General features: G+C 39.4%; 2 protein-coding genes across 10 annotated transcripts in view; one reads left to right on the plus strand and one right to left on the minus strand.

Moving 5' to 3' along the window:
- LOC137295449 (spectrin beta chain, non-erythrocytic 5-like) overlaps positions 1-15,814 on the plus strand; it is a 133,208-nt gene that overhangs the window by 71,295 nt on the left and 46,099 nt on the right. For all 9 annotated transcript variants that reach the window (XM_067826821.1, XM_067826827.1, XM_067826826.1 and 6 more), the window contains exons 17-21: positions 682-978; positions 1,378-1,491; positions 2,555-2,767; positions 11,943-12,180; positions 12,292-12,389. In XM_067826821.1, coding sequence (XP_067682922.1) covers positions 682-978; positions 1,378-1,491; positions 2,555-2,767; positions 11,943-12,180; positions 12,292-12,389 — 960 coding nt within the window. The remainder of the gene's footprint in view (positions 1-681; positions 979-1,377; positions 1,492-2,554; positions 2,768-11,942; positions 12,181-12,291; positions 12,390-15,814) is intronic.
- On the minus strand, positions 3,548-4,701 carry LOC137294766 (octopamine receptor beta-1R-like). The gene has a single exon (XM_067825876.1). It carries the CDS (start codon positions 4,699-4,701, stop codon positions 3,697-3,699), a length of 1,005 nt encoding a protein of 334 aa, XP_067681977.1. The 3' UTR covers positions 3,548-3,696.

Consider the following 15,814-nt stretch of genomic DNA (forward strand, 5'->3'; position numbering starts at 1 on the left):
TTGTTTCCCATTAGCGACCATTACAGGCAAACCTGTAATGGGCCATATATTGGTGGTTACCTCAAATACTGCACCGCAATACTGTACCGGTCAAGTACTGACACCGTATGGACAGTGCACTTCCTGTCTGGTAAATTTTAGGAGATTATCCCAGTTCCGGGATGCCTTAAATAGGCTTGATTTTCTGACTTTACTGGGCCAGTAACTAACGTGATTTAGCTGGGATATTACTGCCAGCATATATATGGTTGGAATGTTGCTCTAGAATTGTGCAACAAAGGAAGACAAACATGATGAGAGATCAGCTGAGGTTTTGTCAGTGTGAACCCATGATGATCCGGGTTGGAATTGATCTTCAGCAACCCATGCTTGTTGTAAGAGGTAACGAACGGTCAGGCACACTGATTTAGTTGACACATAACATCATACCCCAGTTGTTAAGAATGATGTTGATGAGTTTGATCACTGGATTGTCTGTTCCAGATTGCTGCCATATAGTTAGAATATTGCTGAGTACGTTGTTAAACAAGTCAACCAACCAATCATTGTTAACTGGCATTATGTATGGCGGTGTTCACTCTACCTGTATTGTTCAAGCCAAGATTAAAGTACTTATAAAGCTGCCATTATATTGCTGTTGCAAATGTGCTTATGCTATACTTACTCATTTCAATCTTGTAGGGCATGGAAGCAGAAATGCAGGGAAGATGGAGGCGTTGTGAGCAGATTTGTGCCGTGGGTCAGGACCTTGTAAATGGAGGCCACAAAGCCAGGTCAGAGATAGGGTCCCGCATCAAGACCCTCATGGACAAATGGAAGCAGCTCCAGGAACTGGCCCGCATCAGACGTACCAGACTGGAGGATGCCATTGAGGCACAACAGTACTACGCTGATGCTGATGAGGCAGAGTCTTGGATGAGGGAGAAGATGCCCCTTGTGTGTAGTGATGATCACGGCAAGGATGAAGCCAGTGCACAGGTGAGAATATTGCCCCTTACATAACTGCAATCTTTGTCAAGAAGGAAGCAAGTTCAGGAATTATGCTATTGACCTAGATCTTGGTTGTAATTGGTCTTCAGTGATTCATGCTTGTCATGTGAGGTTGATATCAAGATCGGGTGGTCAAGCTTGCCAACTTGGTTGATACATATCATCTTATCCCAGTCGCCTAGATCGATGCTCATGCTGTTGATCTCTGAATCATCTGATCCAGACTCAACTATTTAAAGACCGCCACCATATACCTGGAATATTGCTGTGTTTAACAACCAGACCAACCAAACTACTCCTGTTGTTAAATAAGTGTTGGCTCGGATGATGTTACAAAATAAAACATGATGTTGATTAACCATTTATGGGAATGCAATGTTTCCACAGGCTCTGCTGTCTCGACATAATCGTCTAGAGAAAGATATCAAGGCATTCAATGGAGAGATTCGACGTCTTGAAGATCTTGCTATACTCATGACTAAGGCTGCCAGTGAGCACAATGTAAGTCAATTCTTTATATAAGGATCGCTGTGCGTAGTGGTATTGAAAAGTTCTATTCCTTGAGTGCATCAATGTATAGGGATGGCTAATTTGTTGTGAAAATTCCTAATTTTTCTATCTTCGGGTGCTCAGATTCCTAATTGCACCAAGTGGTGGTTGCCGACATTATCTTTGTATAAATGGAATGTTTGTATTCCATGGGGAAAAATATAAAGACTTTCAGCGGAATCTGTGGTAACTGACTTATGATTTCCTATTATTCATCCTCTCTGGTAACACTCTTCAAAAAGTAAGGCTGTATGGGGTTGGTAGGGTAGCCTAATGGTCAATGTGATAGCATGTTCAATGACCAGGTTCCATTTTCCCTTATTGGTGTGAGGTCTACAAAAAAACACACTTTCCCACTGTGCAGGAAAACACAGAAAAGCCCACATTAATTGTGGAAATAGCAACTTTCTTAAATATAATACGTTGCTGCTGAAAGAGTAAAAACAACAGCTTAAGACTATGAAACTGCAAATTTTTACATCAGTTAACTTTGACCTCTTCTGCACAATTGCATTACAATCCACATTTCCGAGCAGCCATGCTTCCCCTCGTATAGAAAATGTATTGAATATGTCAAAATAACTACTGTCAAACATTTCATATGAATGGAAAGTAAACTAAACAGGTGTGCACACAAGCACCATGATGATAACTGCCAAATAACTAAGGGAATGAAACTTTCCTTCAGGTATTGGCAACATGCTGTTGAAATGTCCCCTTCTATGAGTGCATGCTCACAAGCTGTATGTCTGCATGCTTACAGTTGCACATTTTAGTGCTTTACTTGTGTTTTAGCAATTTAAAATTGCTGTTTTTACTGTTTCGTTAGGGAGGTTTGTGTTGCTATTTCCATGATTATTATGGGCGTTTCAGCGTATTTTGTATAGTGGTAAAGTCTTCTGTGGTATGCCAGGCCATGGTATGGCTTGAATGGTCCATAACCAGCAGAAAGTGCACTTCCTCTCTCAATATTGAGTAGACTGCCTTGGAAACATGCATCATGTTGATGTGTCAGATCTCACCAGAGAAGTTCCGACCAGCAGAGAATGGACAGCATGAACCTGAGGAAGAAGAAGAGGAGGAAGTTGTGGAGGTGCCCCGAGAAATCGAGGTAGAGGAAGTGAGACAGAAGGAAGTTCTGCAGGACGTTGTGGAGACTCGGAAAATTCCTCAGGTCAAGGCCATGTATGGATATAAAGGTCAAGGCCTCAAAGTTGATAAAGGAGAGGTAAGCACCCAATGTTTCATTTGTTCATGTTCTGTGAGATACATAGATGTACAGTTGATTCAAGTTACTTTGAATATCCGCCAGGCCATTCTCTGGCCTTAATGGCCTCACTACATGACGCAACCTCAAACCTTATAATCAGTTCCTAATTTTGACAGTACAGTTGAATATTGTATCATCTTGAATTTGTCTCAACAGTTTTGAGAAGCACACATAATTTATGGATAATGGATAAAGGGTCTGTTTGTCACACTAAAGACAAGTGTTTGATTCCCCACATGAGTACAACGTGTGAAGCCCATTTCTGATGTCTCCTGCTTGATATTGCTGAAATATTGCTAAAACAGTGTAAAACCACGCTCACTCTTGAATCAACCACTAAAAATGATTCAGGTAAGACACCTTTGACAAAACGAGAATTTAAGTGTATATAAACACCTTTATTCTGTCAGCTACAATCTGGAAGTCCCCATCTCATCAATATAGATAAATAGTTATTGAAAGATAAGTACAAAATATAGATCTTCCACAAATATGCACTATGATATCTTATATCAAGTTGTCGTAGATAAGACTGTAAACAGAATGTGTTAAGTCTGACGAATAGTTGTCATGTTAGCCTGGGTCTATATATTCAAAGCTCTCTTAGCACTAAGATAGTCGTAGTTAATGTTAACGTATGGCACTTACAATTACCTTAGCGCTAAGAGAGCTTCGAAAAGCTAGACCCTGTGCCCACTTGCACAAATCAATCTTAGTGCTACGACTATCTTAGGCCTATGTTGGTGAATGGGAGTTACAATCATTGCAGTGTTGAGATTGCTTTGTGCAAGTGGGCCCTGGTGTGGTTTAAACTGTGAAATCTGTTGTCTTCAGTGCAGAGTGAAAAACCAGAATCACAAATGTTCAGACGTATTTAAAGATAATCTTCAGTTCAATTCCGACAAATTTGTATTATGGCCTACAGGAGCAACTGCTCTTTCAGCAAGTATCTTTTTAAACACCAGCTGAAAAGCTTTACGAAAATCCCTCCTGAATATTCCATAGATGAGAGGATTCACTGCACTGGATAAGTAACCGGTTAGACTTGCTACGAGGTTCAGATAGTCTGGCAACACATGATCTTCTGCTACTGATACCTTGTACAGTTTTGTCACGCTGAATGGTGTCATACACACGAAGTAGGCCACTACAACCACCAGCAAACCGTACATGGCTTTGGAACTGGTGGGGTATTTGACCCCTACCGTTTGAGTGTTAAAGTCACAAGTGGCAATCACTCGTTGGTTTGCTTTAGTAAATTTGAGTATTTGAGAATAGCAAAGGATCAGAATGAGCCCGGGTAGTAGGAAACACATAATAAACGCAATGATGACATAGTAAAGAGCTCGATCACGTTGTTCATGCCATTGGATGGCACAGATAGCTTCCCAGTAATCATATTTGACCCATCGGAAGATCACAGGGATACAGGCAAACATGGCTCCTTGGAACCATGAATATGCAATCATAAGGAAGATCCTGCGTCTGGTCATAAGTAAATTATACTGCATCGCGTGGACTATTGCGATGTAGCGGTCAACGCTGATGAAGCACAGGTTGAGCATGGACACAATGATCATGCAGTAGTTGACAGCACACACAATATCACACCACGCCTGCCCTAGGGGCCAACTGTCTGTACTTATCGCGACAAGAGCGGAGCCCATGACAACCAGAGCAGAAGTCAAGTCTGTGATGCTGAGGTTAACGATGAACATATTAGACATTTCCTCCTTAAGGTGATGGCTGGTGTGGATGGCAAATATTACAGCAATGTTGCCAGTGATTGCGAATAGGATTATTAATATTATGAAGGCAGAGAGCAAAGCTATCTCCACCTTACTTCTCTCTGTTGGTGTGAGATCACTTGCAGCTATTGTTGTGAGATTCATTGCAACTTCTAATTCCAGCATAGTCCTTCACAGTGCAATAGCTATGGTCTTCCAGCTTAGTCCTTCACAGTACAATAGCTATGGTCTTCCAGCTTAGGCCTTCACAGTACAATAGCTATGGTCTTCCAGCTTAGTCCTTCACAGTACAATAGCTATGGTCTTCCAGCTTAGTCCTTCACAGTGCAATAGCTATGGTCTTCCAGCTTAGTCCTTCACAGTGCAATAGCTATGGTCTTCCAGCTTAGTCCTTCACAGTACAATAGCTATGGTCTTCCAGCTTAGGCCTTCACAGTACAATAGCTATGGTCTTCCAGCTTAGGCCTTCACAGTGCAATAGCTATGGTCTTCCAGCTTAGTCCTTCACAGTACAATAGCTATGGTCTTCCAGCTTAGGCCTTCACAGTACAATAGCTATGGTCTTCCAGCTTAGGCCTTCACAGTGCAATAGCTATGGTCTTCCAGCTTAGGCCTTCACAGTACAATAGCTATGGTCTTCCAGCTTAGTCCTTCACAGTGCAATAGCTATGGTCTTCCAGCTTAGTCCTTCACAGTACAATAGCTATGGTCTTCCAGCTTAGTCCTTCACAGTACAATAGCTATGGTCTTCCAGCTTAGTCCTTCACAGTGCAATAGCTATGGTCTTCCAGCTTAGTCCTTCACAGTGCAATAGCTATGGTCTTCCAGCTTAGGCCTTCACAGTGCAATAGCTATGGTCTTCCAGCTTAGTCCTTCACAGTACAATAGCTATGGTCTTCCAGCTTAGTCCTTCACAGTGCAATAGCTATGGTCTTCCAGCTTAGTCCTTCACAGTACAATAGCTATGGTCTTCCAGCTTAGACCTTCACAGTGCAATAGCTATGGTCTTCCAGCTTAGGCCTTCACAGTGCAATCGCTATGGTCTTCCAGCTTAGTCCTTCACAGTGCAATAGCTATGGTCTTCCAGCTTAGTCCTTCACAGTACAATAGCTATGGTCTTCCAGCTTAGTCCTTCACAGTGCAATAGCTATGGTCTTCCAGCTTAGTCCTTCACAGTACAATAGCTATGGTCTTCCAGCTTAGACCTTCACAGTGCAATAGCTATTGTCTTCCAGCTTAGGCCTTCACAGTGCAATCGCTATGGTCTTCCAGCTTTAGACACATTCAACTTTGTTGTCAATCCGTGTTTTCTCTGAAATGGAAAACATGAAATTTTACCAGTGTTCACAGTGTCGAATATGACAGGAAAATTTACTTTAATGGAAGTACCTTGAGTCCCGTATTTGAAGGCCCTTGGACTGATACTCTTAATTTTCAGGGTTTCTGCACTACAAAATGGGGACCAAGACACTTAGATAAAGGTTATTACTACTATGTAGTAACATTGTTGCAATTCAGATACTTTTATTGTATTGTGTATCATGATCATCACAGTAATGAAACAGCAAATGATATCATAACCCAGTTAGTAGCAGACTCAGTGATAATTTATTGTTGTTTGATCAACATAAAAAAAATATTTGGCCTCTATATGCGTCCTTGTTGATGTACAAGTCTAGTTCGTTGCATTCATTGTCAGTTGTTATGGGTATGGGATGCGGGAAATGTGTCCTGTAAATACCTGATTGCCATGACTTTAATTTGGAACACCATCCCTGGATGTGAATCATGTGTCCCTAAAAGGATGTGTCTAGATGTCCTGCTTGTCATGGTGAATTGTATTGCCTTCATGTCAGACTGCTGAGATCTGATACCTTACATGATACTTATCAAATAAGATATATCCTGCTCAGGAGTGAAATATACAGGAGTGAAGACAATAAGTACAAGCAAGACATAAAAAGTAACTGGATTTATACCACAATGCAGAAGCGAGTGAACCTTAACATGTGACTACCATAAGAAGCTTACATCTGCTATCCTTAGGCACATTGAAACACAAAACCTGTGAACGTCTGGGTCAGATGGTGAGCAGACAAGTTTCAGTTACCTTGTTTCCACGTTACAGTAAACCCATTTAACCTGACCCCTGTGCACATTTACATTTTCTGCTAGAATATTGTTGAGGGCAGCTTTAAATAACAAACAACGCTGAGAATATGCACACCTCACAATACTTCTGCAACTTACATTGTCGGCGTTGTGGTGAGGGTAACTCCAATGCATTAACCAACTAATGGTGGAATAGCTAAGGTTGTTTTGTACGACGACACCTAAGAGAGTATTGATGGATATAATTGATATTATATTAACTTTTGTCACTTTGTGGTTGTTGATGATGACTGTAAGGAGCTGGTAGAGGTGTTACTGACTACAGTACGTGTTGTGATGTGAGGTGTTATCACATCAACAGGTTTTCTCACAGTCAGGGACGTATGACAATGAGTGGGCCCTATGACATCTTTCATGCTCAGCCATGAAGTCGTAGATGAAGTGATTAGATCTATGTCAGGTACAAGCTGAGAATTGATGCTGTTTCATTATCAAGGACCCCAAGATCTTGTACAGTGATAATTACGTTAGCGTATCAGCTAGGCAGATTCATGCATAACAGAAATGTAGCTGAATGATATCTCTGCTGTTAAAGTTCATTCCTCTTTAGAATGTACAATGCTTCAAACATATTTAATCCAAATTTTGTGACATTTTATGGCCAGACCAGTTTGTTTTTTTGTTTTATGGATTTTTGTTCCCAGAAAACATAAAGGCAGGAAGGAAAAAAATAATTAAAATCACAAGTCAAAGTAATATTCCTTCTGCATATTAAGTTACTTTATTTGTAACAATTTATGAAGTGTATATGTTGAAAAAAAGCAAATCTGTAAAATGAAGTTCTTGTAAGTTTTCATTTTTGGCCTATATGAACATAAGGATTATATTTTTTGAGCAGGGAATATTTAGATGTATTAATTTTTCTCTTTTTCTTGAAAAAAAATGATCATATCTGTGAAACAAGAAATAAAGTTGGTCTGGTCTAAGGAAAAGATTGAAAAAATACAAAAGTCTGCAACAAACTTCTTAAATCAGTCCTGATGAAAAAGCACCATCTCAATTTCCTGCTTTTGGAAAGAAAGTGTTTTTTGGTTCCTTCCATTTCATTCTTTTATATCCTCCCCATCAGCAATACATTTACAATATCACTGTATGATGATTGGTTTGGCAATTATTGATTGTCGATGTGATAACTAATCTGACAGCCAGTGGATAATTACATACACATCCACAAACATGGTCACCAACCTAAGTCATTATGTAAGCAGTGTAACACCAACATCAATATCAGGTGTGGTAGAAAGGAAACACCTAGGACCAGCATTCAAAATTAACAAACTTGATCCAAAACCAACAGAAAACCACTCAGTCCTCCCCCAAGCATTTGTTTTCTGCAGGTCCTTATGGACCTTATGGTCCTTTTCTGCAGGTCCTTTTACATCCCCAATAGCTAAACATATTATTTCCATATTAAAAGATAAGGCCTACACATTCTGATGAAGACCCACAGCTTTGTATGGTTCTTGGTCCTAAGGGCCTGTAGTTTTTCAGGGTTATGGGCAAACACTGGTCTTGACATCAAATCAAACTGTCTAATAATGAGAACAGATGTGTGAATGAACACTGCAAAAACTTTTCGTAACAAATAAAGAGGCACCTACCTTGACTATATCCTAGACAGAAATCCTCGCTTTTATTCAAGGATTTGCATAAGAGCTGCTGTCTCCTTCTCGTGGCAAGTCTATTAGGCTGTAAATATTTACGTCTACTGCTACAAATAATACAGATACAAACTTTCCGGATGTTTTTCTGCTTTCAAGAGATTACCAGTTTAACAATCAATAAAGCTCTGGATCACTGAGGAAGGGCCTACAGATTACTGATAAAGTCCTGGCTTGTATTACATGAAAGAAACTGTCAGTCAAACTGTGGAAAATACAACACTCTCTTAGTGTTGCAGACTATATTAGCCACAACCATAGCAGTTTCACAATGTGATCAGTTGTGTAGTAAACAGTATTTGCAAACAGCCAGTTTAACAATTGAAAGTATTGTGTAAATGAAAATTGGCTGTTTACGTCTAAAAAAATGTCTCCTTTTTCCAATTACGGTTTGAGTTATTGATTTGTTTTGAATATGATATGTTTGATGTTGTTGGAGGATGACATGATGTGATTTATCCACATTTCTGTTCAAAGCAGCATCCACCTGTGAATGTCCGAGTTAGAATTGATTTTCAGTAACCCATGTGTGTCATAATAAGCAACTAAAGAGATCGGGTGGTCAGACTGGCTGAATAAAATGTCACTGTCTCCCAGTTGCATATATCAATGCTCATGCTGTTGATCACTGGATTGTCTGGTCCAGATTTGATTATTTACAGACTTCTGCCATATGGGTGGAATATCTTTGAGGGATTTTTAATTAACCAACCAACTCAGAGCCTCAAACATTGTGTTAACCATGCTTGCCATCAGTTCAATAACATGGTACAAAACGTTGACATACATCTGAATGTTGTTGCCTGTTAAGCTGTCATCCTAGTAGACCTTGCATGAATTTGATACCATCCAGGGATGCTGGCAGGGTTGGGGCTGATCCAGCGAGATACAGTTATCTTAAGGGAGGTGGCATTATTTGAGAATGGCGAGAAGTGGTAAGGTCCTTTTGTTGCCAGTCAGTTCCTACCGACCACAGACCATGACCCGGGTTCGATTTCCATCAAGGGCACAATCTGTGATGCCCATTTTCCCACCATAACTAAACTCTTTCAGTGCAAGCATACAGCTTGATGCAACCACTTGTTTTCACATAGACCTGCATGCAATTACAAGGTTTGGCCATTAACCCAGTTGCTTTTCACATTTAAAAACAACCCAGTGATTAACTGTTTGAACTGTCCCCTTCCATCGTCTGCTGTGAACTTCCTACTCTTGGGAATATGTGCATTCAGTTACCAGGATGTTCATGGGTGGTCATGACAAAGTGTCTACATGCATGAATCTAATAAAGCCACAATAGCTCCATTTGTGATGGGTTTTGTGATTGAATTCCGCTGTTATAGTTTATGCATGAAATTGTCCCTATTTAGTACCTTCATGATAAAAGGTTAAGGCGAAAAATACAGGTAAACACATTATAATCAATATTATCCTTACCTGTATGCTAGATGAGGTAGGTCTGTTGATTTGTACCAAATGGACAGTGTGGGCACTAAAGGCCTCAAAGACGGACTTTGTGATGGTGTAATCCACTATATGTACACACCTAACACATAAACTCAACAGTGACAAATACAATGGTTATTGTGCCGATCACAATCAACTGTTTTCATTAGTCTCGAAGGGACAGTATGTTTGTTTGTTTGCTGTTCAACACACACCTCTGGAATATTCTAACTGTATCAAATATAGCCACGGCTGTTCGGTAATTGATGAAACTGGCTGTCTGCCTCAGTGTTTCCACTGTTTGTTCTTTTTATTACCCAGTTCTCTTTGTTTGATGATCCTGCCTTCCACAAAGGAAAGAGTTCTATGGATGCCTTATGGACAGTAAATGTGATGTTTGAGTTTACATACCAACACTGGTTGCAAGCTGGTTATGTGATGTGAAGTGGGACAGTTATGAGGGATAATTGATGTTTATAAAAAGTTAAAGAGGACTAGACAGATTTTAAATGGTGACAAACATTACCTGAATTGTAATAGAGAAGTAGAAGACATACAACCATCTCTGATATTTATCATACGAAATGCTAGTTAAAGCTGGCATTCTATTCTTTGTGAACATGAACGATGTCTGTTTATACTCAGTCATTTATCAGGGCAGTGGCCTTGTGGTCAAAGCTCTGAGGCAATGATATAGTGATTAAGGTGTTTGACATGCTGAAGGCCGGGATTCGATTCCCCACAGGGGTACAATGTGTGAAGCCCCTTTCTGGTTTACCCCTGCCATGTTATTGCTGGAATATTGCTAAAAGTGGTGTAAAACTCCACTCACTCACTCACTCACTCACTCACTCACTCACCTACCTGCTCGCTCACTCATCACATACAGCGAAAAGAGTTACGGATGATTCGCTTGTTGCTCAAGTATACAGCTATATGCAGCGGTCTGTGATCCAGTCTGGACCTGACATTCCAGTGATCAACAGCTCGTGCATCGATTTTATGGTTTGCAGACTTTGTAACCATCCTATCAAAACTTTAAGATCAAGTTCCAGAAAATTACTCTGCATGGTATTGGCCTCCACTGACTGGCTGACTGGCCACTTCTGGTAAACTTTGCATGATTACAGATATCAGTGACTTGGGGGATGATTTATAAGCAAGCGATTAGGTAACCTTGTGTTAGTTCATGGCAAGACTTCACTTGAACTGGAGGGAGGAAATTATAGTTTTCCTGATGTGTCATTTGCATTGTACTGAAACGACTAATACATCACTGTCTGAAACTACTTGGTTGACACATGTCATCGGCTCCCAATTGCACAGATCAATGCTCATGTTGCTGATCACTGGATTGTCTGGTCCAGACTCGATTATTTACAGACTGCCACCATATAGCTGGAATATTGTTGAGTGCAGCATAAAAGTAAACTCACTCACACTCACTTTAGCTCCCAAGATATCACATGAATATTGTGGTACAGGTACCTGGATCGCAGTATATTGCAATACAGTAATGTTGTGCTTTTGATACAGGTCAATAAGAATGACTCATAGAAATGGCTGGAAGTCTTACTGAGACTGTCCAGTTCAAGTAACACTGATGTCATGTTAAACTTTTCTTCTGAATAGTGGAAATGAAATGTATCATGACATACTCTGTTAGACACTCTCTCATGTTTGCAGTTTTGGACGTATACTTAGTGATTGAAATGTTTATCACACAGAAGACCCAGGTTCGTTTCAACACGTGTACAATGTGTGAGAACCATCTCTGGTGTCCCCTGCTGCGATATTGCTTGAATGTTACTAAAAGTGGCATAAAACCATACTCACTGTCTCCTTCTCAGGGAGTCAGTGTTGTATGTTTGCATTTTCATTTGGATACAGTCAATTTGGGGCCACTCGAAAAGACTCAATCAGACACACATTCTGTGGCGTAGCCTAGTGGTTAAGTTGTTGCTCAGTTCCCACATGGGTACAGTTTGTGATATTACTGGAATATTGCTAAAAGAGTTGTATAAACATATTCACTCTATTTCTCACTACCTTACTTACCCATTCATTCTCTCAGCTACGCTCTCTCAATCATCTACCTTCTTTCAGGTTCTGATCCTCCTCCAGAGAACGAACAATGACTGGTGGCAGGTGCGAAAGGCAGACAACACCGAGGGATTTGTCCCTGCCAACTACGTGAAGGAAGTGGACCCCAAGGTCGTGCAGAAGGTTGTGAAGCACCCTGTACAAGTTCCAGAACGCATCAAAGTCAAGAAGATAGTTCTGCAGAAGGAAGTTGTCAAAAGAAAGTCGGACAAGGCTGCAAAACTGCGACGAGCTCCTTCAGGTAACATTTGCTGCCACATCCAATTTTCTATGTATCAGCTTATCTGTGCCCTTGTTGATGTGTGAGTCACCATTTAGGGGAATAATATGTGGTAACTTTTCATCTTTTCAGTGAGATCCAAGGCCAATCTGCACTTCGACAAGGACAACGTTGAAACCAGACAAAGAAGCATCAATGTTCTCTACTCGAAACTCACCAAATTGGCACAGGTATGATATCATGTATTTGCTTCCAAAACCTTTACTTTTGTGAGTCTCTTGAACAGCTCTGTGGCAGCATTGGCAAACAGCCTCCTCAGCTGGATCTGTACAAAATAAGGGTTACATCTATAATTACCTTTGACCTGAGTGAAAGTAAATCCGATCTGTCCAAAGTTTATGTTTGTATATAAATCAGATAATTTATACAAATGTTACCTCTACCTCATATCATCGCCTTAAATTCTTAGACATTTGGTTATTTTATCTTATTCTTATGTCCTTTTCAATATTTCATAGGCTTCTTGTCTTTTGTCGTTTGATACTGATTAGGCTTGTAACCTTCAGAACTTTTATCATCAAATGTCAGTGCAGATGAATCTGAAGGCGAAATCAATGTCTCCAGTTCTCATAATGGACTGTAACTGACAGTAAATACAAATCAACACAACAGCTTTCAGCAGTCACTTGTAAGAACCAACATCTGCGTATCTCTAAATAGCTATAAATTCTTTCACAAATGTGTAAGAGTCAGCAGTCATTTCCATCATGACTATTATCGTAGTGACAGGAGTATCCTTTTCTCTTTAGCCAACTAAAGAGTTTCCGTTTTTGTGACTCAAGGGATGGCTGTCGCTTCACAGGTTGCCCATTAGTGACAGGGTTGTCTTTGCTGGAGCCAGAATGTCAGCTTCATGAAGAATAGGTGTCGTGTCTTTAGTTAACACTTCTGTGTGGATTTGATTAACTTGGACAGCAATAGTGATCTTTCTCTTGTCTGTCTACCTCAGGGAAGCATTTCATATACAGTAGCCATAACGCGTGTCTTGGGGTCCACGAATGACTCCCCGTGTTATTAGACATCTGCCTTATAGTACCTATTACATAATGTGGAACAAAGGCCGAGTAAGATCGTATATTCCAAGGACATAACAAAACTGATATTTCGTGAATTGTGTCCAATCAAAAATATATCGTATTGTTTAAGGTGAAAATAAATAAAAAATCACTAGACATGATAACTTGATTATTGGGCCAGTTATGCTACCTGTTATCAAAGATGTATATTCACATGAATATCCGATGGATCCCATAATATTACATCAAAGAACTTCTATTCCATTATCAGAATATTTTACATATTAAGCTGTTATTGTAACAAATTATTTTACATTGCTATCTGGCTGGTATATAATGCGAGTTTTCTGCAAACATATTTAACAAAACAATGACCACAGGCCGTTACCTGTCTGGATACAATTTAAGTAGGAGACAGTTTGACAAGTCACTGCTGACTTCCCGCGATACTTGTAACTTTGACTGCTAAAAAGCAAAATTTTGCCCATTTACTTGTTGAAACTAACTTCAGTGAGTCAATAATGCGGGTCTCGGAGTCCATGGATTACAAAACTATAATCTGTTCGTGACTGCTAAGAATAATGTGAAATTGGTGCTATTGAGGTAGGCGCGAAAAATGGACTCTCACAAATGAGGTAAGCGGAAGTTGTACGGGTATGGAATGAGGTAATGCCATTCTCTCATGGTGTTTCTGTTGTTTCTGTCAACAGTTTTAATAAATAAAATTGGGATTGAATTTAATCAAATAAAATGTGGTTTCTGACACTATATGTTTTGAGATGACTGTCTTACCGCGCTATCATATTTCATATGGTGATATCCCTTTAAAACCCCACACCAGTCCTTAAATCTGACATAGCACACCTGAGAGCAACTATGGTGGTTTAGGAAAGGTGGGAAAAACAACATAATTACATCAAATCCGGCTTGTAGGAACATACTGATTGCTGCATATCCAGAGAGATTTACTCTCACATGCCCGCTTTGTATAAGTTGTTTGAAATCTAATTAAATGACAAAAACAGGTTCTATATTTACAAAAATAACTTGAAGACACATGCTTTTTTTATATATTTCACAGTGTGGAGGCGGAGGTTTTGAAAATGGCAGCGTGTGTTTTCAGTTAAAGTCTCCTTGTCCCTACTTGTCCAATGTTGGTCAGAACTCTGAATGTATTGATTATTTGTAAATTGAGAATTTGCGACATTTTGTGTTGACTGTAACTCAGGAGTAGAACTAATCTGGATGTACAGTAACATTTGCAGGTTATTCATAAGATACTCGAAGTCAGGACTTGATTGTATTTAACAGAAGCACCTTGAAAAATTACCTGATGAAACATGAATTATTGAGAAAGTGTTATCCCTAACATAACATATGTTACAAATATCAATCAGATTGGAAAACAAATATTGATATTCATGTAAGTTTAATATACTATTCCACCCAGTGAATAATTAGTATATGTCAACCGATGAAATTTTAAACATTACATAGGTTAGGAGTATCAGTTAAATTAGAAAAAGAAATTATTGATATTCACGTAAGTATGATATACTGTTCCACCCAGTGAAATAATAGTATATGATTTGTAACAACTGATCATAAATGGAAATTGGTTTCTGTTACTTACTGTATTGATGCCTCCTGTGAGTATCCTGTTGTCCGAGTGATGACGGTTGGTCTGCAGCTGGGCTTGGCGAGTTGCAAGAATGATCAGTGTTTGATTGGTGCTAGGTATTAATCACCAATCCTGCAGCTGCCTCCAAGGCACGGACTTACAACAGATTGGTAAATTTGGTGCCGGAATCAATTGGATGATTATTTGTACTGTTGCCATCAGTACTATAATCCAGGCTAAAATAATGACTTTTGTTAATGTCTGTTTAGGCTTGACTATTCACAGTTACAAAATTCAGATGTGATAAGAAAATGTGGTTTGTTTCGTTTTTTTTATTTTCATTCAAGTAGGTGTGTTTTTTCAATGAAGTTTATTGTTATGTAAACATTTATGGGTCAATATGTGGTTAAGGTAACCTAAGGCGATACGGTCATCCCTGACAATAATGCTCTTCACTATACCGTGGTTTCGATTAAACTAGCACAAAAACAACCACGAAAAAACAACAGTACACTAGTAATCACCCCTTTTCATGTTATCCGAAGTAGCCTATCAACAAATCTGCAGTTATGCTCAGGTTGATCATGTTGTATATTAGCCAGACTAGGAAAATTCAGGTTGTTTCATAATAAAAAGTGTTCAATGTACATACATGGCTTGGGTCATTCATAGATTGAAAAATAAAGAATTGTTCTCAGATTTAATACATCCAGAAAATTGAAGTAAAATTTTACTGAGATATCTTAGAAGTAAAGAATTGAACACAAGATTAAGTAAGTAAAAGCTGAGCAGGTGTATGAAAGAGTTAATAACTGATTTCTTGAATGGTGTAACAAAAGAAATTGTAGAAGTTTCATTTTTGAAAATAGGCAGTTGGTAATGTTACACAGTTCACATTATGATAGTGGCCCAACATGACATCTCTGGAATGACTTCAGTCACAGAAACTGGGGTTGTA

This window comes from Haliotis asinina, chromosome 8, assembly GCF_037392515.1.
Source record: "Haliotis asinina isolate JCU_RB_2024 chromosome 8, JCU_Hal_asi_v2, whole genome shotgun sequence".
In the NCBI taxonomy this organism is placed as follows: Eukaryota; Metazoa; Mollusca; class Gastropoda; order Lepetellida; family Haliotidae; genus Haliotis; species Haliotis asinina.